This window comes from Crocuta crocuta, unplaced genomic scaffold, assembly GCF_008692635.1.
Source record: "Crocuta crocuta isolate KB4526 unplaced genomic scaffold, BGI_CrCroc_1.0 scaffold124, whole genome shotgun sequence".
In the NCBI taxonomy this organism is placed as follows: domain Eukaryota; kingdom Metazoa; phylum Chordata; class Mammalia; order Carnivora; family Hyaenidae; genus Crocuta; species Crocuta crocuta.
Genome location: NW_027551573.1, coordinates 3411791 through 3436788, shown reverse-complemented (window position 1 = coordinate 3436788; position 24998 = coordinate 3411791). Strand labels below are relative to the sequence as shown.

The 24998-nt window shown below is 48.0% G+C and overlaps 1 protein-coding gene across 1 annotated transcript in view; it reads right to left on the bottom strand.

The window, feature by feature from the left end:
• Nucleotides 1-14108, bottom strand: part of CES1 (carboxylesterase 1) — a 29867-nt gene extending 15759 nt beyond the window's left edge. The window contains exons 1-5 of the mRNA XM_077751369.1: nt 14029-14108; nt 10779-10983; nt 5573-5717; nt 2783-2916; nt 279-432 (exon numbers count right to left, since the gene is read on the bottom strand). Of these exons, the coding sequence (XP_077607495.1) occupies nt 279-432; nt 2783-2916; nt 5573-5717; nt 10779-10983; nt 14029-14080 (690 nt within the window). The 5' untranslated portion in view covers nt 14081-14108. The remainder of the gene's footprint in view (nt 1-278; nt 433-2782; nt 2917-5572; nt 5718-10778; nt 10984-14028) is intronic.
• Nucleotides 14109-24998: the final 10890 nt, after the last annotated feature.

Below are 24998 nucleotides of genomic sequence, written 5' to 3'. Positions count from 1 at the left end.
CAATGTTATGATGAGTAGGAAGGAGAGAGAGAGAGCTGGGGCTCAGCCACGTTAGAAGGGGAGGAAATCACTGCTGTGGCTGAGGCCGGAGCCTCTCAGGGCCCTGGGACACTAGTCTGGGCTCTGAGCCTCCTGGAGGCCAAGGAGAGTTGGGCCGTTAGCTCTCCACCATCCGCTGCCGCGCAGAGCAGGGGCAGTCCTAGATTCAGGTCTTGTCAAGAGGACAAAAGGCTTCAAGGAGTCACATGGGCAGCCACAGCAAGGCCAGGGACACTTACAAGAATAGAGACGCTTATACCTCCTGCTGACTCTCCAAAGATGGTGACAGAACCTGGGTCCCCTCCAAAGTTGGCAATGTTCTCCTGGACCCAGCGGAGTGCGGCCACCTGGTCCAAGTGACCCCAGTTTCCCAGGCTGTGTTCGTCCCCTGTGCTGTAAGAACGGGGTGGGGGTGGGAGCATGGACTTCACGGTAGGGCTCTCAGGGCCACAGAGGGGCGGGGGCCCTGGGTGAGCCTTCCTGTAAAGGACTGGGCTTCCACAGCCCTGACACAGGGTGGTTTCCTGTCTCCGTCCCTGCAGCCTTGTTCCACTGCAGGGCTCTAGAGTCATGCAGCAGGCATCTATTTACTGAGTGTCTACGTTGTGCAAAACACTGTGGTAAGAGCTAGGAGCACATCTGAGAATAAAGCAGGCAAAATCTCCGGCTATACAGAGCTCACACTACAGATCACACACAAACAGATACATACAGAACATGATGTCAGGGAGTAAAAGTGTTTTCGGGAAAAATAAAATGGGGTGGGGGAAAAGGTGGGGTGGAGCGGCTGGGTCCTATCTCAGATCACATGACCCCGAAAGGCCTCTTTGCAGTGGTAGCATTTGAGCAGAGACCTAAATGGATGAGCACGTGAGCCTTGCACATATCCGAAGAAGGGAATTCCAGGCTGAAAAAACAGCCAGTGCAAAGGCCCTGGGGTCCAGTGGACAAAAGTATGAGTGTCAGACATGCAGCTAAAAGGCTCTGTGGATTTTGGTAAGACCTCTGATGTCATTGTTAGTAATGTGGGAATCCATTTCAGGGCAACGACAAGATTCCATTTATGTCTTCAATGACCACTCTGGCTAGTGTGGATCAGACATAGCATCCAAGTAGCAGCGTTATAAAAGTAGGTGGTTATTACAATCGTCTAGGCCAGAGACACAGAGGGCTTTGATTAGGGGCCATAAGGGTGGAGGTGAGAAGTGGTTGGATTCTGAATATATTCTGAAGGTGGAACCAAGAGGATTTGCTGACCCCGACTGGATGTGGGGAGTGAGAAAAAGCCAAGCCAAGTCTTCTCGCTGGAGCAGGTGGAAGGCGGGGCTGCCAGGAGCCAACAGGCAGTGCGGGGCAGAGTGGGAAAGTGTGGGGGAAGGAGTAGCGTGGGTCAAGGGTTAAGTTTGTCCCCGTGCAGTGTGGGACCCTTCAGACGTCCAGGAGAGGCAGCAGCAGGTGCAAGGTGCTAGTGAATGCACTGAACATCTGGATTTCCAAGGAGAGGCAGGGGCTGAGATAGGGAACTTTGAACATGGCCCCTGAGGTCCCCCAGGGAGCCAGCGGAGACGGAGAGAGAGGTACACACGGAGGTCAGAGGATCACGTGTGAAGAGTCATGTGTGGATGTGCCAAGGCTGGCCCAAGAGCGGTTGGGTCACTGGTGACCGTGGCCAGAACACAGTGGCGTGTTTGGAGGGGAACTTTGACCAGGGTAGGGTGAGCGGAGGACAGACCAGGAGGCGCAGTGGAAGCAGGAAGGGCTAATGTAGCAGTTGGACTGGAACGGGGAGCAGAGAGACGGGTCGTGGATACACCCCAGGACAGGACGCCCCTGGGGGAGCCCTCCTCCAGCCCTGGGGGCCTTCCTGGGAGAAGTCCACCCCTCCCCCAGCCCACCCAGCAGCCATCTCAGGGGCAGAGGTGCTGGCGCTGGGAAATTCAGAAAAGGCTCACGGGAACTCTGTCCTGCAGGAAGACTGGCTCCTGCCCCGTGGAGGCTCAATGGGGAAGACACTTGGCCTTCACGCATGCACGTGCCGAATTCCAAAAATGGAAACGGGATGAGTGGGCCTGACATTCCTCTCGGGGAGGCTTGTCCACTGGCGTCAGATGCACGGAAAACCTGCAGCTCCAGACACCCGTTCCTTCACCCACAAGGATGCAGAGCTCCTGCCCCAACTCGGCTCCTTCCTTGCCCATGAGGTGAGGTGCGTAAGCCTCTCGGTGCTCTGATCTAGGCTGGCTCGACAGATGTGTGCAATGTGCTGGGCCAGCACAAGCAAAAAAGACGAGTATTTCAGAGGGTGTAACATTTGGGTTGGGCCTGGTAGAATGAATACAAGTTCATCAGGTAGGGGCGCCTGGGTGGCTCAGTCGGTTGAACGTCCGACTTCGGGTCAGGTCACGGTCTCGCGGTTCGTGGGTTCGAGCCCCGCGTCATGCTCTGCTGTCAGCACAGAGCCCGCTTCAGATCTTCTGTCCCTCTCTTTCTGCCCCTCCCCCCACTCAAAAATAAATAAACATTAAAAGAAAAAATGGAAGAAGTTCATCAGGTAGAACAGGCATTCCAGGTAGAGAGACTATACCAGAAGCAAGTGGACCAGGGTGGTTGGGGAAGGAGGGGACTTGGATGCTTCACTAGGGAACCTGGCAAAGATCCCCTTGAGGGATGACTTGGCCAGAGCCGCATCCCTGCATCCTTGCTTTGGGGGCCAATGTGCAGCGAGGACTGTCCAGCATCTTACCTGAAGAATCCCCAGATGCCCAGGCGGTACTGAATGGTCACCACCACCACGTTTTCGTGGGCAGAGAGGACCAGCCCGCTATAGGTTGATGACCCGCCCAACAGCAGACCCCCTCCGTGGATCCACACCATCACCTGGACAGGAAGGAGGCAACCATACTGGTTAGGGGAAGCACAGCTGATAAGGACCTCAAGAGGGTGTCTGGTTTGGTCGCCCACCTCTTGGCCATGACCCGGGGAGGCCCATCCCCGAGGTCCACCAGTCCCTGCGCTGCCACCCCACTCCTGTCCCTGCCTGGGTCCCCAGCTCCAGCGTCACCGGCTCTTCACACTGAGAACTCCGTCATGGGAATAGCCAAGGCTGCGAGTGCCGTGTTCTCCCCACCATCCAACACCTCAGTCCTCCTGATGCCTGGACAGCTCCTGCAGCCCCACACGCCCTGCCTGCCGCAGCCCTGCATTTCAGCCTCATCTTAGTTACCTCGCGTGCAGGGGAATTAAACTGCTCTGGCACACGAACGACAGTCTCAAGAAGTATACATGCCCCCAGGGGGATTTTTTTCAAATATACCTTCCTTCTGCCTCCTCTGCCTCCCCAGATCCCACCCATCTTCCCACAGCCCAGCCTAAAAGCCACCTCCTCCAGTAAGTCTTCATTCATCTGACTAACATGATCTGAGAAGGGCGATAAGGCTCGAGAATGAGGGTGGGCACGGCAATTCATAACGCTTGGCTCTGGCAGGTAAGTGCTCACACAGCCAGGAAGGAAGAGTGCTTTAAAAATAATATTGTGATAATCTTATTAATAAAAAAATAATAATTTGTGGGGGCGCCTGGGTGGCTCAGTCAGTTAAGCATCCGACTTCGGCTCAGGTCACGCTCTTGCGGTTGGTGAGATGGAGCCCTGCGTCGGGCTCCGCATTGGCAACAAGGAGCCTGCTTGGGATTTGCTCTCTCCCTCTCTCTCTCTGTGCCACTCCCCCACTGTCTCTCTCTCTCTGTTTCTTAAAAAAAATAATAAACTTAAAATTTTTTTAATGTTTATTTTTCAGAGAGAGACAGAACATGGGGAGAGAGGTCAGAGAGGGAGGGAGACACAGAATCCGAAGCAGGCTCCAGGCTCCGAGCTGTCAGCATGGAGCCCGACATGGGGCTCGATCTCACGAACCGTGAGATCATGGCCTGAGCCAAAGTCGGACGCTCAACTGACCAAGCTGCCCAGGTGTCCCAGTAAATAATAAACTTAAAAAAAAAAAAGAATTTGTAACACAAACTATGTGCCAAGTACCGTTCCATGAGGCAGGAATTAATGCTGTCCCATTAACAGACAAGAAAACTGAGGCATTTAACCTGCCTGAGGTCGCACAGCTAATAAGCAGCAGAAGCAGGACTTGAGCCACCCAGTCTGGCCCTGGAGTCCAGCCGTTGAGCCACGCGGCACAGCGCGGCCCTGGCCCTGGTGCAGGGGGCCGGCCGTGAGGACAGGAGTGACGTCTTCCCTTCAACTCTAACGACTGCTTCAGGAGTCCTGGCCTTGCCTGCTCGCCAGTCACTGAGACAAAGCTCAGTCAAATATTAATCACATATGTGATTGATGCTGCGCTAAGGAAGCCGCCAGGCCTCTGCTAGTAAGAGGCAGAACCAGCCAAGGCTTAAGGCCAGACCCCGCCGTCCTGTGTCCACAAGCAGGGGTTGTCCCCCGGTCCCCCTACACCTCCATCCCTGCCTACTCTGGGCAGAGGGACTGAGTTCGCACCAATCTGCGTGAAGGCTGAGGCAAGGGCCGGTCAGTAGGGATCCGCTGAAGAAGCTAATCCGTGTGTGAGCAGCGCAGGCGGTGAGATCCTTCCAAGTGGCTGTCTGGTGACAGCTTTTTGTCCCTCCCTTGTCCTAACCCTCAATCATAGCTACGCCCGTGCGGGCCCGGAGTACCTAACAGAGGAACGCACGTATGAAGGAGTGAGTGGAACGCTGTCCCATCTCGTTGAGCCGGGCATATCCCGTGCTGGCTTCTGCTCACAAGGCCACGGGTGCCCTCCCCCACTCCGGGGCATCGAGTCAGCTGTGCTGCCGGGAGACGGCTGGGTGCTACCACCCCCACGCCTCTCCACCCCGCGGATCACCTCCTTTTCCAGGAGACCTTCCTCCAAGCCCCAGCCTGAGTCTGGGAGCTGCCCCACCTCTGGGCCTCCTTTATTCTGGGAATGCTGACTCATCGGGTCATCAGTCCGTGCCAAAGACAATTAAGGAAGGAGATTAGCTACAATAAAATCCAAGATATTTGACCAGAGGCAAAATAAAGAGCTTCTTAGATCGCCCCAGGCTCTGCCCCTAATGTCTCTCAGGCCACCCTGAAGTTGACAGAAGCATCCTAAGTGCAGAGGAAAGGTCACCCACAGGCTCACTTTCTTAGTCTGTGCCAAAGAGCCCTGGTTTGAAATTCAGAAGGCCTGTGCTCTCGTCCTGCCAATCCCACAACGTGATCTCACCTCCCCCTTTCTGGGCCTCAGTTTCTCTACCTGTAAAGGAAGGACTGGGCTGTTGATTTAACTGTAAGAGTAATTCTTGTCCTTCTACCGGCAAGAAGCAATTTGGCAAAATCACAATGCGCATAACGGCGGCACAGTAAACTCCCCCAAAGGCCCTATGTCTGTCACTAGGGGAAACTGAGGTATAGAGACGGTGGGGGGTAAGGGAAGCAGAGGATCCCTGAAAAAGCCCCCACCCCAGCTGCCTTCACCCTCTTGTCGTTTCCACCAGAAGACCCACAGTGCTGGAAGCTTCCGCTTACCGGCAGCTTGCTCTTCTTCCTCAAGTCAGCAGGAGTGTAAATATTTAGGTACAGGCAGTCTTCAGAAAACTTGAGAGGAATGTTTTCCTTTCTGTTGGTAAAGAGCTCTGAGATCATCTGCCCTGCCACCGCGTCCTGGGAGCACCTGGGGAGGGGACCGGAACGAGGCACTTCAGAGCTCTTCAGAGCAAGGTGTCTTCTGGGGTCAGGACAGGCCTTGGGCTGGCAGGTTTAGGCTGGTAAGTAAAGCTGTTCTTACCAGGCTGGAGACACTGGAATGGTTCAGGGACTCTCTCGAGGGAGGTTGGGGGGAGAGTCCGGGGGGGTGGCCTGAGGCTCACTAAGGTCTCCCAGGACCGCGTTACCTCTCCCCTTCCTGGAGGCTTTGAGATGCCCTGGGCCAAGGGGAGGAAGCTGCCAGTATGCTGACCCCCTGGGAGAGGATCATTTCCTCTGCGCCCTGGAGACAGCCCAGCTCTCCGTGCTCCAGGTAACCGTGTCCTCCACAGGTAGGCATGCTCTAGTTCATGGTAGACTTCCGTAAGCCCTGAGGAGCCACTCAAATGGCAGACATCCAAGGCCTACAATAGTTCAGGGATGAAATATTTGTGGGGCCATATCAGGAGAACTGTGTTCCAGTCCTGCCTGCCTCGCTGATTTTCTGGGAGACCTGGGGTGAATCCCTTGCCTGCTTTGGCTTGAATCTGCCAGGTCTCTGTGAGGGAAGGGATTTCTATAAGTGTCTTGCAGGGGGCGCCTGGGTGGCTCAGTCCGTTAAGCGTCCAACTCTTGATTTCTGCTCAGGCCATGATCTCACAGTTTTCAAGATGGAGCGCCACGTGGGGCTCCGTGGCAGTAGCATGGAGCCTGCTTGGGATTCTCTCTCTCCCTCTCTGTTCCTCCTCTGCTGGTGCTCTCTCTCTCAAAATGAATAAATTAAACATTAATAAAAAAAGGGGGGGGTGCCTGGGTGGCTCAGTCAGTTAAGCATCTGACTTTGGCTCAGGTCATGATCTCACGGTTCTTGGGTTCAAGCCCCGTGTCGGGCTCTGTGCTGACAGCTCAGAGCCTGGAGCCTGCTTTGGATTCTGTGTCTCCCTATCTATCTGCCCCTCTCCCTCTTCCACTCATGCTCTGTCTCTCTCCTTCAAAAATAAATAAACATTTAAAAAATAAAGAAAGAAAGAAGGATCTTGTAGCCGTGAAATGCTAAGAATCTATTCAACCCAGGTAAGCACTATTGGTTTCCTTAATAACAGATCTTAAAGATCCAACATAGATTAAAACTGATAATACTTACAGCCCTCTAAGCATGCCAGGTGCTGTTTTAAGTACTCCTTAGGTACTAACTCACTTAATCCTCTCACGATGAGCCCATAACATAGATTCTATTAGTATCCCCATTTCACAGTTGAGAAAACCGAAGCACAGAGAGGTTTGAGAACTACCTAAGGTCATACAGCCAGAAAGATCTATACATGTAGTGCGTTATATTTCTTTCTTTTTTAAAAATTTTTTAATGTTTATTTACTTTTGAGAGAAAGACTCAGAGCATGAGTGGGAGAAGGGCAAACAAAGAAGGAGACAGAATCCAAAGCAGGCTCCAGGCTCCAAGCTATCAGCACAGATCCTGACACGGGGCTCGAACTCATGAGCTGTGATCATGACCTGAGCTGAAGTCGGATGCTTAACCAGCTGAGCCACCCAGGCTCCCCTTAGTGCATTACATTTCTAAGGACATTATAAGCAACATTTTCGGATCCCAAGGTACCAGAAGGCAGGTATCACTGCCCCTGGTAAGTAGATGAGGTACACGAGGCATTAGAACACTTGGCTGACACAGAGGTCAAGTGGTAGCTGTCAAGTGGCAGAGCCCTCAACGATGACTTGTTAATTTCCATCCTAAGGGAACTTTCTCCTGATCACTGGAGCAAGGAGCTCAATAGTCATCAAAGAAGAAAATCAAATGTCAAAAGAGAGAAAAAGGGTTCTACATTTTTAGTGTTCAAATTAATGAGAAATAAGGAGCAAAATTATATAGTTATAATGATAATAGTAATGATTATTATTTTGCCTATCCAACAGCCCAAAGGCATTTTTTAATAACCCCATGCATTGCCAAAGGGCTGGTGAATGGAGGTGTTCACATATTAATAGGAGGAGTGTAGTTGGAACATTTCTGGAGAGGAATTTAACAGAAAGCACACACTCTTTTACTCAGAAATATCACTTCTTCGAACTTATGCAAAAATATTCATTACTGTGCATAAAGATTTAGCTGCAGGATATTCATCAGAGTGTTATTTATACTCTCAACAGCACTTAATAACCACAAATAAGAGCCTGGGTAAATAAATTATGATTCAATACTTAATGTCATGCAGCTACTCCATGTCAGGCTATGATATTTAATGACAGAGAATAATGTTCATGATATATTTATAAATGAGCAAAGCAGGCATCTAAACTATCGTTATCGTGTGAGGTGCTATTGTGTTTTATCATAAGAAATATCTATCTGGGCTCCATCATATTTCTGGAACAGACTCCCTAAAACCCTTGGCATTTCCTCTGTGAAGAAAACTATAAGGATATTTTTGTTGTGTTAATAAGGTGGCTTTTGATCACACTTCGGATGGGGGCTGGTTGCCAAGTAAACCAACCACTTATTAAAGGCTTGGAACTTTCAGTCCTGCCCCCTGGCCTCTGGGGAGGGGAGGGGCTGGAGGTTGAATCCTGGCCAGTGGCCACTGGTTTCATTAATCCTGCCTATGTAACAAAGCCTTGCCAAAAAACCACAGGACAGGGTTCAGGGTTCAGGGTTCCCAAGTTGGTGACCCAGAATGCTTTCAAGGCTGCTGTGCCAGAAACCAAACGCCAGAAAGACAGAATCTCCTTTATTTGAGACCTCAACCCCACAGATCTTTAAGTTTAGCTCTTGATTTAGACCCCGTATTAATCCTGTAGTAAACTGGTAATCCAGTGAATAAACCAGTTTCCCGAGTTCTGTGACCATTCTAGCAAGTTGATAGAACCCAAGAAGGGGGCCACGGGAACCTGTGATTTATAGCCAAGGTCACAAGCACAAGTGACTGCTTGGACTACTGGTGATTGGCATTGGAAGCAGACAGCAGCCTCGTGGGGTTTAGTCTTTAACCTGTGGGATGTGACACTATCTCCAGGCAGAACAGTGTAAGAGTTAGTTGAATCGTAGGACACGCAGCTGGTGTGAGAGAATTGTTTCTTGATGTGGGGGCAAAGAAACCCACACACTGGAATTGAGCGCAGAATCTTATGGGTTCTATTTTTAAGGGAGAGAATATACAACAGATGAAAGGCCAGAAAAACAGAATCTAGAATGTGAACAGCAGTTCTCTCTAGGTGGAGGAATTGTATGTGATTTTCATTTTCTTGCCTTTACTTACCTGTGCTTCCTCCCTTTTCTGTAATAGGTATGTATTACTGGGGGGGAATAAGTTTAGGAATTCCCTGGGCTTGCACTGATGGGTTAACAAGGCATAAAGAATTAGAAAGCCAGAGGATGCTCACACCCAAATCTGGGTAAACAATATTAGGTAAATAGGTACAGAGAGGGTAGGGGGAAAGCCCCAAATATAGAACAAAGGTATATGAGGTAAACAAGATTAGGTATTCAGGGGGAAAACGCCCCCCCAATTTAGTACTAAAGCAGAAAGCTGCTTTCACAGGAAGGAAGAGCCAAATTGGGTAAACAGGTAAATAGGGCTATAGGCTTCCAGGGGTGAAGTTGCCCAGAGCGGAGCTAATTAGCAAACAAAGATGCCTTGATGACCCTGAGGAAGCAGGCTCTTATCGGTCTTATTCCCAAGGCTGGCTAAGATAAACTGACACAGCGCCTCCTGTCTGCCCTTAACAACCATCTGCCAGGCACCAGGATTGTGTTTTATATCAACCTAAACCCCTAACACTGTGTATCTTTAAAACCCCCTTTCTCTCATGCTCACAAGTTAATGTTCACAGATTCATTGTCCTTTGTTCATGTCCATCACGTCTGTAAGCCTTCTGATCTTAATAAATATGGAGTAAGGACCCTTATTCGGGGCTCTTGTCTTCTCCCGGACATTAGCCATCCCTCGCATTTTAATCCTGAATCCCGCTTTCTTGCTAGACAAGAAAGAACTCTAGGCCCAGAGTCTACGACATATTACATTCGCAATCAGGAAATAAAAATGGCATACGTATTTTTAAAATTTTTAATGCTTATTTAACTTTGAGAGAGAGAGAGACAGAGAGGCAGCGTGAGCAAGGGAGGGGCAGAAAGAGATGGAGACACAGAATCTGAAGCAGGCTCCAGGCTCTGAGCTGTCTGCACAGAGCCCGATGTGGGACTCGAACTCATAAACTGCGAGATCATGACCTGAGCCAAAGTTGGATACTTAACTGACTGAGCCACCCAGGCACCCTGGCATATATTATTTAAAAAAAAAAAAAAGAAAAAGAAAAAGAAAAAAAAAAGGAAAGATGGGAGGGAGAAAGATGAGAAGAAAAGAGAAGGAACGCAGAAGGAGCAGAACCCTGGAAAGTTCTAGAATGCCCTGCTGAGATGAATGAGGTCAGAATGGAGGGGAGGCAGCTGTAGGAGTCTTTGCCTAGCTTGGTCAGGGTGACTGGGACACACCAACCACGCTCTGCTCCTGGCTAGGTATTTAGACACACCTGGAGTTGAGAACATTCCAGCCAAGTCCCCAAAGCACTCCCCACCCAAACACCTCCTTCACCCACCCTGCTCTCCAATTTTGGCAAAGTTCGAGACAAGAGAATAAACAGAATCATTATGTCTGATTTCCCTCACTGGCTCAACTCCTAACTCCTTCCCCAAGATATTTATCACAGTCTAACATAATAACATAACATAATAATAAATAACAGAATTTATTAATCTGCATACTTTTTGTTTGTTATCTATCTCTTTCTGCTAGAATGCAAGCTCCAGGAACCCAGGGATAATTTTCTGTTCACTCATGGATCCTAGGATTCTAGAACACGCTCAATCACGCTCAATACACGTTTGTTGAATGAAGGGCTCTAGAATGCTGTGAGTTCTGCAAAGGTTGTAAAGATCTACAGTAGCTCAGAGATTTCAGAACAAAGGCACTCAGGGCGTTGCCTTGACTCCGTCCTGTATCACTCTGAGGTAAACATTCCCACTGAAAAGATGCCAGCTTACATAGGAGGGTAGGAGGTGGTATTCTTCACGAAGTTCCATGGCTCTGCAGGCTGTGGTGGAGCAAACCTCAGGGGTCCAAGAGGAGGCCTGGCAAAAGGAACTCCCAGGAAGACGGCCACGGGCTGCGTGGATCCCTCTAAGCTGACATACTTTCCCAGGACTTTGCCTTGAGTGGTGTCCACCACAGGAGGAGAGGACGGGTGCCCTGATGGACGTCCAGAGGAAAGAGAATGCATCAGTGGTGAAAAGTCTGTAGATGGGTTTGCCCCTCTCAGCATGAGACCTCGAATGAGTCACCGAAACAGTCTGGGCCTCAGTTTCTTCTCTCTAAGAGATCAGGTGAACTGTTGTTCCTGACTCGGGGCTAGCTGGAGGAGCAGACTGGTACTGGAGGTACAAGAGCATCAAGGAAAAAGGAAATTCAGGAAAAAGACCTGCTGAGAGTGTCGAGCCTTTTGATTTCCATTCTTAGAAGACTCTAGAAACAGGCACCCAACAGGACCTGGGCGCTGAGCTGCATGTGGCCGAGAGGATGAACAAGAGGTGCTCCCTCTTCTCGGGATCTCTGAACCTTGTAGGAAGCATGAGCCATAAACGCACCGGACTCCACTCGGGGGTAAGCAAGGGGGTCGGTGTCCTGAGTGAGGTCCCAGTAAGGTCCTCCAGGAGTCAGAAGAGGCAGGGAGGCCTTCTGACTGAGGGCATCATGGGGGACTTGGAGCTGGGACTGGCAGTGGGCGCGGGGGAGCCAACAAGCAGCAGAGAGAGGAGTGGGGATAAAGGTATAAAGCAGAGAAGAGAACATGCCAAGGCGAGGCTCTGAGAGCAAACGCAAGGCCCGCCTGAGGAAGAAGGAAGGGAGTCTATGGGGACAGGCCCGTAATGAGTCAGGTGCAGTCCCGGGAGGGCCTCAGAGCCAGGCTAATGATCAGGGCTTTATTTAGTGGGTAAAGGAGCGGCAGTGAACAGTCCTGCCGGACGCCAGAGCGACCCAGTCAGCTTGAAGGGGGCTCTTCCAGTGGCTCTGAGCAGGGTCATCCAGAGGGGAGTCTGGGGGTGCGATTCCTCGTGGGGCAGGCAGTTGGTTCTTCCCCACCCCAGCCACACCTGTCTCCTGGAAGCTTCCACCCCAGTCCTGGTTCTACCTGCTATGGGACTGTGTGGGTGTGCATGTGCAAGTGGCCGTTCAGCCCCTCCTTGATCACGGCCCATCCTCCAAGCAGCCTGTGTGTGTAAGTTTCTCATCTGAAACCATTTCTAGCCTGGCATCCTTCCAATTGTTCCCTCCTAGACATAGACAAAAGGCCAACATCTCTCTCAAAATGTGTGGGCAGGACAGGAAAGGAGAGTCAGCCAGTGATAATCCTCCAGAGAGATGAAGTGGACAGAAGCACGATTGCCAAGCATGAGAAAGTGGGTGGATGGGGAGAGAGGCCCGTTATGGTAATAGGGGCAGTTCGCACTCGCTGTCCGACACAAGTATAGATGTAATGTTTGTATACTGAGCACTCGCTACGTGCCAGATGTGCATTCCAGTTTATTTCCCATTCATCTTTACAATAGGCTCATTTTACAGATGAGGAAGCTGAGGAAATGGAGGCAGCCAGTATGGACTTTCTAAAGGTGGAAATGGGATGGCCTTGCCAGGGGGTAACCAGCAAGGGAATAATCCATTCCTAATTCGGTTCTTGCTCTGCCCTTGTATTTAGTTCCAGGTTTCCCACCATGTCCCCATCAGAATGAAGATAAATGCAGACGAGGCCTGGACCCTCACAGTTCTGATGGTCACAGCCCTGGCTCTCAATTCATGAGGCACAGACAGGTTCCAGGGCATGATTTTCCAGTTGACCTTGAGCAAATACATTTCCCTCTCTTATGTCTGTTTCTCTGCCTATAAATGGGCACAGATGCATTCGGGGTCCCGTGCCACACTCTTGTGTTAATCACGTGTCTTATTTTGTGTATGCTGCTGCTTGACATCTGGGGCCTTGTGACTGGAGGCACTGCTCCTCTCAGAGTGAGCCAATTCTAGAGAAAGGAATCAACTTCCCTTTGGACAAGCAGAGCCTGTACCACTACCACCTCCTTATCGGGCTCTCCCAGGCCACGCCGCTATCATCCTGCCCTACTCGCTACAGGCTACGAACCCCCCAACTGCGGGCCACCTCTGTGCCTGAGAACTCCCTGAAATTGGTTAGTTTCCCAATCCAAACCTGCTTATCCTGTCTCACCTCTTCCTTCCCCTGGCCACCACGGTGAGGGCTCCTGCCTGAACTGCCCCCTCTTCCCCCTTCCTCCAGCCCCCCTGAGCATCACCTTGCCCTGCGACATGGTGGCGTGCCGCTTCTTCCTGGGAACTGTGAATGGCAAGCTATGACAGTGGGCTCCTGTCTGTTGGCCTTAACATACCTCAAGTTTTCTACAACTACACTACACTACATTTTAAAACAACTTCTTTATTTAGGAATCCTTTCTTTGCACTCTCCATACCAGACACTTTTTAGAAACAACCCGTTTTATCTTCACAGCAGCCTAATGAGGTAGGTGCTGTCATTCCCATTTTAGAGAGGGGGAAACTGAGGCACAGAAAACAATGTCCAAGGACATCCAGCTAGTAATTCAAACCCACTCATTCTGGATCCATGGTTCATCTAGGCGCTCTGCCTGCCATCCATAGGTAGAGCATTCCTATGAAATCTTTCTGAAGTTGAAATGGCACGAAGTGAAGAGTAACCCCCCCTCACCTCATTTTCTACAAGTTGCATTAGGCCACTTCCCTTTTAGGAAAGACCTACAGTAAAAGAAGAGTGAAAAGCCTCTTCAGATTTCTTTGGGTTACGATAACAGGTACCAATGTAGTAGGTCTTTCCTAAAAGCAAAGTGGCTTACTGCAACTTGCAGCAAGCCAGGGGTACTCTTAATATTCAAGCCACTCTCTATGATTTAGCCATACTCAGATGAATGATCTGAGCGGAAAATAAACTGAGCTCTCTGAAATCCTCATCCTTGAGGCCTGAGGTTAGCGGGTTGCCCTCTTGTGCACGCAGCTGCAGTCTCGGGGTGTTCATGCTCCCCTTTGTCTCGGGTTGGCGGGGACCTGCTGGGTCTCACGGGTGCCAAGTCTGGAGGGCGTGGGTTGCTGTGGAACCGGACCTGCCCCGCATGCCCTTGTCATAATGTATCTCCCCCACCTGGTGCCTGGACAAGGATTTCCAAACGTGCCTCCCTATTTTATTTCAGAAGGACTCACCCCAAGCCGTAGAAGTGGTGAAGGAGGTCAAGACCAGAGCGAAGAGCCACATCGTGGAAGGACTTCAGCTCCAGGGCCTCAAGCTGTCCCCGCTGCTTATAGAGGCTGGGCAGGTCCCGCCCGCTTGTCCCACTTCTGTCCTCACCGCTCTGTGGCTCAGCCTGTGGTGGGGCCTCTAAGCCACGCCCACCCTATTTACCCTCTTTGGTCCGAACAGCCTGGACTGCATCTCTGATTACAGATAGCCACAGACTCGGGCAGCAGCCTGTTACATGAGGGTTTCTGCCTCAGAGGACTCTAACCTCAGTGCACTTTGAATTTCCCAAGCAGGCATGAGCAGTCGGATGCCTTTAGGGAGGGGGAAGCTTTGGTCCAAGGTCCTCAGAACAAACTTGAAAACTTCTAGAGCAACTGGCAGCCCCATGGCTGCTCAGCTAAGGAATTCAGGACAAATCTCTTAGCTGCCTGGGCTTCTTTTCTGTGGAGTTCTATGCTCTCAGGTTTGGAAGCACCTTAAATTCATCTGGTTTTCCTTCTGATGTCTAAATCAACTTTGCAATACTCTCTCCTAGCGACTCATCCTCCCATCACATACCTCCAGGGTCAGAGAACTCACTACATCTCCAGGCAGAGGTCTTTGGGCAGAATGTTCTTGGCAAGTGAACTCTTTCTCTCCCTAGTCACTGGCTCTAATCACACATCCTTCCTTCCATTTATTCATGGTTATTCATTCATTCTCCATTTACCAAAAGCCTGGTGCTATGCTAGGTGATATGGATACAGAGATGAATTCAAGAGATGCTACCTCTCAAGGGGCTCACCATGGAGTAGATAAGACACGTGGTGTTAGGGCGGGAGGCAGGGGGAGTGGATTACTGCATGTTGTGAAAGCACAACATGGGGATACAAAGCACCCTGAATATACCTGGGAAGGTGTCATGTATCTGCTGGGGACACGAGTTAGACGCTCAATGCCTCTTTCATGGGATTATTAAACGTTCAACAAAAGAGAATTCGTTCAATATGGTCTGGTACAGCTGGCTAAGGGAATACTACACATTCACTCAAAATAGTGAGGCAACACCCCTTTTATTGACAAGGACAGACAGCCATGATCTATTGCAAAGGGGGCAAAACCAGGTCATTAAAAACCTTTGGCCGCTTTAGGACATAACTGAGCAGTTCCTCAGAAATCAAACATAGACTCACCATATGCCTAGCGATTCCACTCTGAGGTTTCACGGAAAAATAATCCATACAAAACGAGACACAAATGGAAGCATTATTTGTAATATCCCAAGTGGGAACAACACAAGTGACCATCAACTGATTAATGGACAAACCAAGGCTGATCTATCCATATGATGGAATGTTATCCAGCCATGAAAAGAAAGGAAGCATAGATTCTTTGCTGCAACAGTGGACGGAACTGGACAGCAGTACACTGAGGAGAGAAGATAGACACAAAAGGCCATGTATTATAGGAATCTGTTTATAGGAAATGTCCAGAATAAGCAAGTCCATTGAGGCAAAAAGTAGATTAGACATCGCCAGGGGCAGAGGAGGGAAGGCATGAGGAATGACTCAGAATGGGTAGGAGGCTTCTTAGTGGAGTGATGAAATGCTCTGGGCTTAGATGGGGAGGGGCTGGTCATTACACAACTATGCAAATATACTAAAAGGACACTGTACACACACCTTGAAAAGGGTGAATTGTATGGTATACGAATTCTATTTCCATACTAATATCCCATTTCAGTAAAAAACAGATCTTTGCATAGGAAAAGTTCTGGAAGGTTATACATCTAATTTGTATGACCACAAATTGTATTCTTTCAGGCTTTCATTCGACAGAGATTTATTGAGAGCTCCCCATGAGGCAAACAAGGTGCTGAGCATTCTGTATGCAGTACTTCACCTAGTTCTCAAAATCAACCCATGAACTGCTACTATGGTCTTCTGGGGCTCTGCATGGGCAAGGAACATCAAGTATAGGAAGAGCTGAGGGTTGAACAAAAGCTGCCTCATGCTACAGCCCATACTCTTAACCACTCTGCTGTGGTGTCAAAACCTTATTGACAGACTGACTTTGTGGGTGCCCTAAGCACATGCTTGACTCGCCTCTGGGTGAGGTAGCTTATCTCTCTTGGAAACATCTCCACGTCCACCCTTCAAAGCACCCATGCCTCCCTGCTGAGCCCTCCCAGAGCCTCAGGAAGGATGGGTGGAAACACATTCTTGGGACAGGTAGTCTAGCGGCAGAGGTATTTGCTGCTGGCTCAGAATTTCTGCTGAGAAGTCACTGTCCAGCCAGAAATCACATGCCCCACTCAACCCCTCTACGCTGAACTGGAGACATTAGATGTCAATGGACAAGGAACAGATGTAGGGCGCAGTTGTCTTCGGGCTGGTGCCGTGAAGAGGCAGCTGTGCCTTCTCTGCTCTGACAGTTTTCCTGGTGTCATCTGGCAAGGCTGCCCTTGTCCAGGCCAGACCAGTATTGAGATCTGAGAAAACTGGGCAACCAGCAGCCACAAAGCACCTGACACTCAGGGAAGTTCATGGGTTCTTGGCCAAGGCCATAGGTTATAGCCGAAATGAAGTTTCTGGAGACGCCAATTCAAAAAAGGATGTTAATTTGCACTCACTCTAGTCACTGTGGCAAGCCAGTGTGGGGAGCTCTGGGAACAGGGGTGAGAACTTTGTGACACCAGTTAGAGTCAGTCCCCCGAAGTGATTGCTTCTATGAAGACTGACCTGGGCTGGGGTTCCTCCATTTCATTCAGGAAAGAAGCATGAGTCATAAAGACCACCTTAAGAAAGAGGACATCGCTCTCCACATGGGACAATCTGGGTTGTCTTTCTAAGTAGACATTAAGCCTCTTTCTAATCAGTTAGCACAACACACACACACCCACACACCCACACACCAATTAAGGCATAATCATTATGCCTCTTGACCTGGCCACCTGGTCTTTGCAGCCTGGGAACACAGCCCTGGTTCTTAACCTAAAAAAATTCTAAGATGCTGTCTTGGCAAAATATAAAAGGTAGGGATGAATTATTCTCCCAACCCCACTTAATTACATGCCTGCTTGTGACATTAACCAATTCTCCAAACAGATGCAGCCACTCCCAGATCTTGCCGTATCTGATTGCGGCCGGGAAGCCCATTTCTCATCATGATACTGCATATGTGAGGCTGGGATTTACAAAGCCTCATGCCAGACCTCAATTTTGCCTAACATTACGATCTCCTTGCATCATATTAGCTCTGTAAATAATACAGCTCTTCTTGTACCAGTGGAAATTGACTGGATTATTGCTTTCCTTTGGGAAACTCCCTAAGGTTTCTCTTGTGGATCGAGATGGTCTAAAGAGTAAAATCCTAGAAACTGGCCTTAACTCTCAAGCATTTAGGCAGATCTTAGGAGAGAAGACACCTCTGAGGCCTTCAAATTATCACCCCCCCACCAAACTTCTTCATCAAATTACTCAACAGACATATGGATAGCACCTACTAGAACAATCACCAGAAGAAACATGAACAATGTCCTAGGATTGACTGAGGCAGAGCACCTGTGGGAAGTTTTGGCCCGGGGGTGTGTTCGGGGGGGGGTGGGGGGGGAGTCCTTCACTCACCAGGGACATAAGTGGTCATCCCATTAGGCACAAACAGCTAGCATTCAGCCCATCTCCATCAGGCAATCTCATGGGATTGCCTAGTTTAGCTGCTGCTGAGTAAGAATATATTGAGGGCAGGGTAAACTATGGTAGCAAACCGTCCTAGAATTTCAGTGGCTTATTTCATGATTACATAAAGAAATGCAGTGCTGTTTAGGTCAGCAAGGTGGCTGTCCTCCAGTGATCTAACCAGGGGGTCAGCCAAGTTTTCCTGTAAAGGCCCAGATAGAAAATACTTTCAGCTTTGTGGGTCATATGGTCTTTGTGGGAACTATTCAATCTGCCATGGTGGCAAACACAGCCATAGATAATATGTAGGCAAATGGGCATGGTTGTGTTAATAAAACTTTATTTAAAAAACAGATGGCTGGCTGGATTTGGCCCATGGGCCATAGATTGCTAACTTCTGATCTAGAACATGGCAGCTTTACCATCTTTAATTCATAGTTTTTAATGCTGTCATGGGTGCCAATTGTACATAGCTGGTATACGCACAAGCCCAGAGGAGTGAACAGAGTTCTTGGGCTAAGCCTGAATGCGGCATACCTCATGGTTGCTCACATTCCATGGGAAAGAGTTTAGCGATATAATTAATCTAACTACAAGGAAGTCTAGGAAATTTGGTATGGTTGTGTGCCAAAGGAGGTCAGACAGATTTGGATGGTAATTCCTGCCACAGATAATACTATCCATTAAATCACAGATTTGATATTAGAGATTTTTTCCTAATATATAGCAAAAGAAACACATAACCATTATATAATGCTTTGGGGGCGCCTGGGTGGCTCAGCCGGTTAAGCGTTGGACTTTGGCTCAGGTCATGATCTCATGGTTTGTGAGTTTGAGCCCCACATCAGGCTCTGTGTTGACAGCTCAGAGCCTAGAGCCTGCTTTGGATTCTGTGTCTCCCTCTCTCTCTGGCCAACCCCCACTTGCACTCTGTCTCTCAAAAATGAATAAACATTAAAAATATTTGTAATGCTTTCAAGTTTCTTTGTGCACCATCTAAAGTAACCTTGCATAACTCCAGGAATAAGTGCACCATACTTTGGTAAACAAGGAGCTTGTATATTTCTTTTATTTAAATTCTAAATAAAAGATTGTAAGCCTAGTCCCTGGTGCTAGGGTTACACTATAAAGGTTTCCTTCACCCTTTTAAGAGTAAAAAAGGAAAAAGGGTGAATCAGAAAGACATAAAAATCGAGGCCCCAGAAAGTTAAGATTGAATTAAATTCTTCTGGAAAGGATCCATCAAACTCAAATTATTATAGATTGTATTAATAGACATCTGGGTGATACAGTGACCATGAATGAGAGAGGGGTTTTGTGTGGTTTCTTACTCTGAGCACTGTTAGAGTTTATGCCCTGTTATGTTAATGCCAAAACCATCCATGACTTCTTCTGATTGCAGAGGGCGTCAAGAGGTGAACAGGATTTGTAGTATCAGAGGAGAGAGCACGTTATCACCAGTGCAAGGGAGATTTGGGGGGCTCTTGAGGAGGTCATTTGGGCCCAAAGGGTGAATGGAAAACAGAAGGTTTGAATGGCGAGCTAAAGAGAGCTGGCTTTCACCTTGGAAATGGGAAGCCAGCAAAAGTCTTTAATTCTGGGAGTGCCAAGAAGAAAAGGGGTGTTTCTGAAAGTAGAATCTGGCAGAAGCAGGCAAGCCACTAGGAAGTCAAGTGGCTTAATATTCACTGGAAGGGTGGGAGGTGAGTTCTGCCCAGGGAAGACTAAGTTCTCTGCATGCATAAGAAAGCTTGCCTTTTGGACTCCCACAGGCCTCAGCAAGAATGACGACATTAGTTTCTTCAAGAAGCTAGACTGTACCATGGTTGCGCCAGATCTCAGGATCTACCAGGGCTGGCCCTCAGCTCTCATTTTAGAAGGTTCAGGGGGCCATGAAATCTTTAGAATGCCTAGCGGGCTGGTTGGCAGCTGGGGCTGGGGAGATGTAACCCCATCGCCAAATCATTGTCTGCTCTGTGCCTACCTGTCTTTGTATGGAAGCAGGTCCGGAGCACATTGGGGGTGAGCATAAGGATGCTGTGGAAGGAAGGATGAGCCAGTCGACCTCCTTCAACTTATTAACTATGTCCCAAGGGCTTTTCAAGTGACACACCTACAAAATGTCATTTCAACACTCCAATAACCACAAAGATCAGGACATGAAAACTGGGTGCCGGGCTGGCCCAGTTGGTTGAGCAGCCAACTCATTCAGCTCATGTCATGACCTCAACGGTTTCATGAGTCCAAGCCCCATGTCAGGCTCTGCACTGGCAGCATGGAGCCTGCCTGAGATTCTCTCTCTCTGCCCCTCCCCAACTTGCACTGTCTCTGTCTCTCTCCAGATAAATAAATGAATAAACTTAAAAAAAAAAAAAAGACATGCAAATTAAAAGCAGACACTCAAATTGCCACTATCAAACTGGCAAGGATTTCTACCACTACTATGTTAGTGGCTGTGCCAAATATTGACAAGAGTGTGGAAAAACAGGAACCATTGTGATAAACTAGTACAAGCTTTATTTAGGGCAATTTGGCAAAATCCAGCTAAACACTTCAAAGAGGCATCTCTATGACCTTGTTATTCTCTAACCAGGAACAGTTCTGAATGAACCCAAAGATGAACGCATGAGATGGTTCACCTCCATGATACTAACAGTAGTAAAACCCATGAAATAACTTGAATGACCAACTATAGTGAATGGTTAGATAATTTATCAAGTATTCCTACTATGGAATACTATGTGGCTGTCAAAAATGTAGAAACGTATTTATATTTTTAGTTGTTCGTTAAAAAAAGTATTTTGCCAGGGCGCCTGGGTAGCTCAGTTGGTTAAGAGTCCGACGTCAACTCAGGTCATGATCTCACGGTTTGTGGGTTTGAGCACCGCGTTGGGCTCTGTGCTGACAGTGTGGAGCCTGGAGGCTGCTTTGCATTCTGTGTCTCCCTCTCTCTCTGTTCCTCCCTCACTCATGCTGTCTCTCTCTCAAAAATAAATAAAAACATTCAAAAAAATTTTAAAAAAGCATTTTGCCATTTCCTATTCAAGAAGGATCAGGACCTGCATTTATTTCCACTCCCTCCCCACATTCTTCTAAAAGGTCAAAAAATAAAGTCCACAAGCATGTGTACAAACAGAATGGAAGAGCAGATGACAATGACATCAGCATTTTAGAAGTAGGAAGGTGGACAGAGGAGTGATGACTGCTTTTAGAGCAGAGAAAGGGGAAATCAATGCACGAGCAGGGACCTCCTTCCCAACTGGGCAAACGCATTCAAAATGTAGCAGTAGGTAAACCCTCTGGGTTTAGAGCTACTGGGCATCTGTGAAAACAGGAGTGCAGATACCCCCCACTTAGGCACATGGAGATGCAGCTATTCCCTCTGAGTTCTACCCCCAGACCAACGTTCCCACATGTGCTCTGCCTCTGCTAGTCCCAAATGGATTGAGTCTGGGGAATCCAATCACGTGATTACAAGACAGCATCAGAAGAAGCTTGGCAACATCAACAGTGTGGTTTCTGTCCAGACATCTGAGTGTCAAAAGAAAGACGTTCCTGAGGTTCAAGGTAATGGCCGCAGTAACAATGACCCCTGATGAAGCCAATGCCTGGTCACGTAACTAGTGGCCATGGAGGTGGACAAAGCTGTCCTTGCTTTTATATTACTAACTGACCACCAGTGGTCCACTTTTCCCAATGAGTAACTTATTTTCAAGAATGTAATTCTGTACATCAATTGTTGCATTATAGCAAAGCTAAGCAAGCACATATAGTAATGAATAAGAATAAAAGTGAAAGAATCCTTTATAAAATGCCAAGTATGGACAATATGGAGCAGCTGGAAATGTCTTACTCTGCTGGTATCAGGGCAAGTTGGCACCCACTTAGGCAAACTTTTTGGGGTGTCTACTGAAGTAGTCACATGCAACCCTGGTGACCCAGCGAAGCCACTGTTAGGTAAATATCCAAGGGACATGGAAGGTGTAGTCACCAGAAAACATGTCCTAAAATATTCATGGCAACTATTTTCATAATAACCTGAAACTAGGAATTATCCAAATGCCTAACACTAGCAGAATGGATAAATTATGGCATATTCACACAAATAAAGACTCTATAGCAGTGATTAAAAAAAAAAAACTACAACCACACGTTATGTGGATAAATGGCATACATGATATGAGAACACACCTCCTTCCCACCTCTTCCTGTCTGTGACCTATAGCCAGGGCCACGGCGCTGAGAGTTAGGCCTTGGGGTTGGGCAGAAAGGTCTGGAGGCTAAAGGGCCTTTGAGGGAAGAGGAACAGGAACCGGGAGCCACCAGGGAAGGGACCCCTTTCTGCCCATCTAAGGCAGGCTCCTGGGATCTCGATGGGAAAGTATAAGAACTAGGAAAGAAAAAAACCTGCTGGCACCAATCTCTGCTCTGCGTAGTCATTGAAATTAGACTTTTCAGGCAATGGGGTTGGAATCTTCCCCTTGCCAAGTGTTACAGAGAAAAGGTTTATAACTTAACTATTTTGTTTTGTTTTCTTTTTCTTCCGAGTTCAGCAATATCACCTCACTAGGACCCCAGGAGCCTCAGAGAGGAGGAAAGCATTTTTTTTCCCTTTAATAATGCTGCCCTCTGCTGCCCATTAGGAAATTCACAGGCAAAGGTTTGGTTTCTCTCCAGAGTTTGGTTTGATTTGATTTGATTTAGTGATTCAGATCCAAGATTGTTTGAAAAAAAAAATCTGTTTTCTGTAAAAAAGTAAGTTGTCTAATTTAAAATAAAGTAATTAAATATTTTCTGTTTTTACATTGACGGAAATGCAGAGGTGATTGTATCTGTGAGGCTGATGAGTAGGAAATGAAGTGACCCTCTGGGGAAGTAAATCTGTAAGATAAGAAGAGCATTTGAAAAAGGGTAGGGCCTTAGCCTGGGTCCGTTTGCTGCAAATCCAGATGCCAGGAGTAATTTAAAAAAGTAAAAGTACTTGGGACGCCTGGGTGGCTCAGTCGGTAAAGCGTCCGACTCTTGATTCAGGCCCAGGTCATGATCTCACGGTTCATGGGTTTTAGCCCTGCATAGAGTTCTGAGCTGACAGCGTGAAGCCTGCTTGGACTTCTGTCTCCCTCTCTCTATGCCCCTCCCCTGCTTGCTCTCTATCTCTCTCTCTCAAAACAATTAAAAAAAAAAAAAAGTAAAAGCGCTTATCAAATTATATCCATAAATGTCCAGGAGCAGACTACCAGCTAGAGACTGTGATGTACCCACATCATCAGGCAGACATGAAAGCTGAGTTTTTGAAGATTCTCTAGCAACTTGCAATTCCTCTACCACCCTGTGAATACTCAGCGCTCTCAATCAGGTGTGTGCATCAAATGCCCCAAAACTGAAAATATAGGTTTCCAGATCCCATCCAAGAAGTTTCTGGTTTGGTTGGACTGAGGAGTGGGTTGGGCATTGGAATTTTGGGAAAGGCCTCTGGGTGATTCTTCTCCTTACGCCTCTGATAGGAAAGTCTGAATTAAATGAAAAAAGCGGGATTCCAAGTGACATTTCTATTTCAGCTTTAACTCAATACAACATCGAATCACATGTGGACAGGAATACGGAGGAAGAGGGCCCTGTGTCTGGATGAGTTGGAAATATGCTCCCTCTTGCAAGATACCTACCAAAATTAGAATCATATTTGAGGATGCTGGGACTGTGTGCAGTATATAAATAAGTGTAATGTCATTTAATATGATAGTACTTTAAAAAATGAGTTGAGTGGTGTTTTCTAGCTGTTAGTTAAGCCAAATATCAGTGTAGAAATTAGCCTTCTGCAGCTGCACAGGCAACTGAATTCCCAGCTTGCTTGTGTGTGGCTTGGCTCGTCTTCCTAGAACCATGAAATGCCCCAAGGGTTGCTGATCTACCACTTCCCCAACCACCTAAGCCAGAAACAGTCCAACAGATTTGGACCACATGCTGAGGGGGGCAGGCAGCACGGCAGAAAGAGTCCTGCTCCACAAAGTTGAGAGACTTCAGGCCTGGTTTTAACTTGCTGCTAATTCACTGAGTGATCTTGGATGAATTCCTTCTCTTCTCCATAGATTTCTATAAAATGAGAGGCCAGGGATCCAGGCTTAAACACCTTCTGGGGTCAGGTAATATCAATGAGTGAAATGGACCAGGTACAAGACAAAGGGGGATAGTGAGGGCTGTGGAAAGTTGAGAGCTCATGCCTTTGTAAAGGGGTAGCCTCTACTCAGTTCCTGAAGATGTGTCAGGGTCACTGAGAATAGTTGTGCAGGCTGTGCAATGCACAAGGGCACTGCTTCAGAGGAGGTATTTTTCACATCATAAATGTACATATTTATCAATGATGATTTCCTGGAGAAAATCTGTCAGGGAGCTTTGAAGAAAGAATACCTTCTAGTTTGCTCAAAGGTGACGTATGGGCTGTCAGGAGCCCTGGGTACCACGTGGGAATGCAGCTCCAAAGTTGCCAGATTTCTTCTTCCTCCTCTGGAAACTAATTCCAAAGCATTTTTGACAGTTGTGGACTAAACAAAACATTTCTTGGGGCCAAATTCAGGCTGGGAGTTGATCTCTGACCCCGAGGAACTCTACATTACTGACATTTCAGAAACCCTCCTATTCTACACATATATGTGATCTTGAGGCAATCACAAAGAAAAACTAACTACCCGGTAAATTACATGAATAGAATAAGGATCCTGAATAAGGATCGTGTGGTTTTAAGAGGCATTATATGGATAGTAAAAGTAAATGTGCATCCTTTGAATGATGGTATGTACAACATTCTCCCTACCTATCGTCTGGTTAACTTTAATTCATCCTTTCTTAATATAAATGTTATTTCTTCAGAGAGAACCTCCTGACACTTCCATCTAAATTAGGTCCCTCCGTTGTACTTTCATAAAACACCTTACTCTCCCTAAGTGAACTTATCACATTTCTATCATCAGATATTCACCTGTGTGAATGTTTGCTCACCACTGGTGGAGAGTGTGACCTGTTCCCACCGTAGCCCCTGTGGGGATAATGTCTGGCACATAGCACATAGCAGGCACCCAGTACAGGTTTACTGAAGGGTGGATTAGTCTCAGCCCCAGCAGGCAAACATCTTTTCTCATAAATGTCTCCCTGACCTGACCTTGCTGCTTGGCATTTGGCTTCTGGGCCCCTGACCTGGAAGGATGTCTGGTTTCCATTGCTGAGAAGGAAGCTCTGTGGCCTCCCCCCAACCCCACCCCCCCGCCCTTCCCTCACAGATCTCC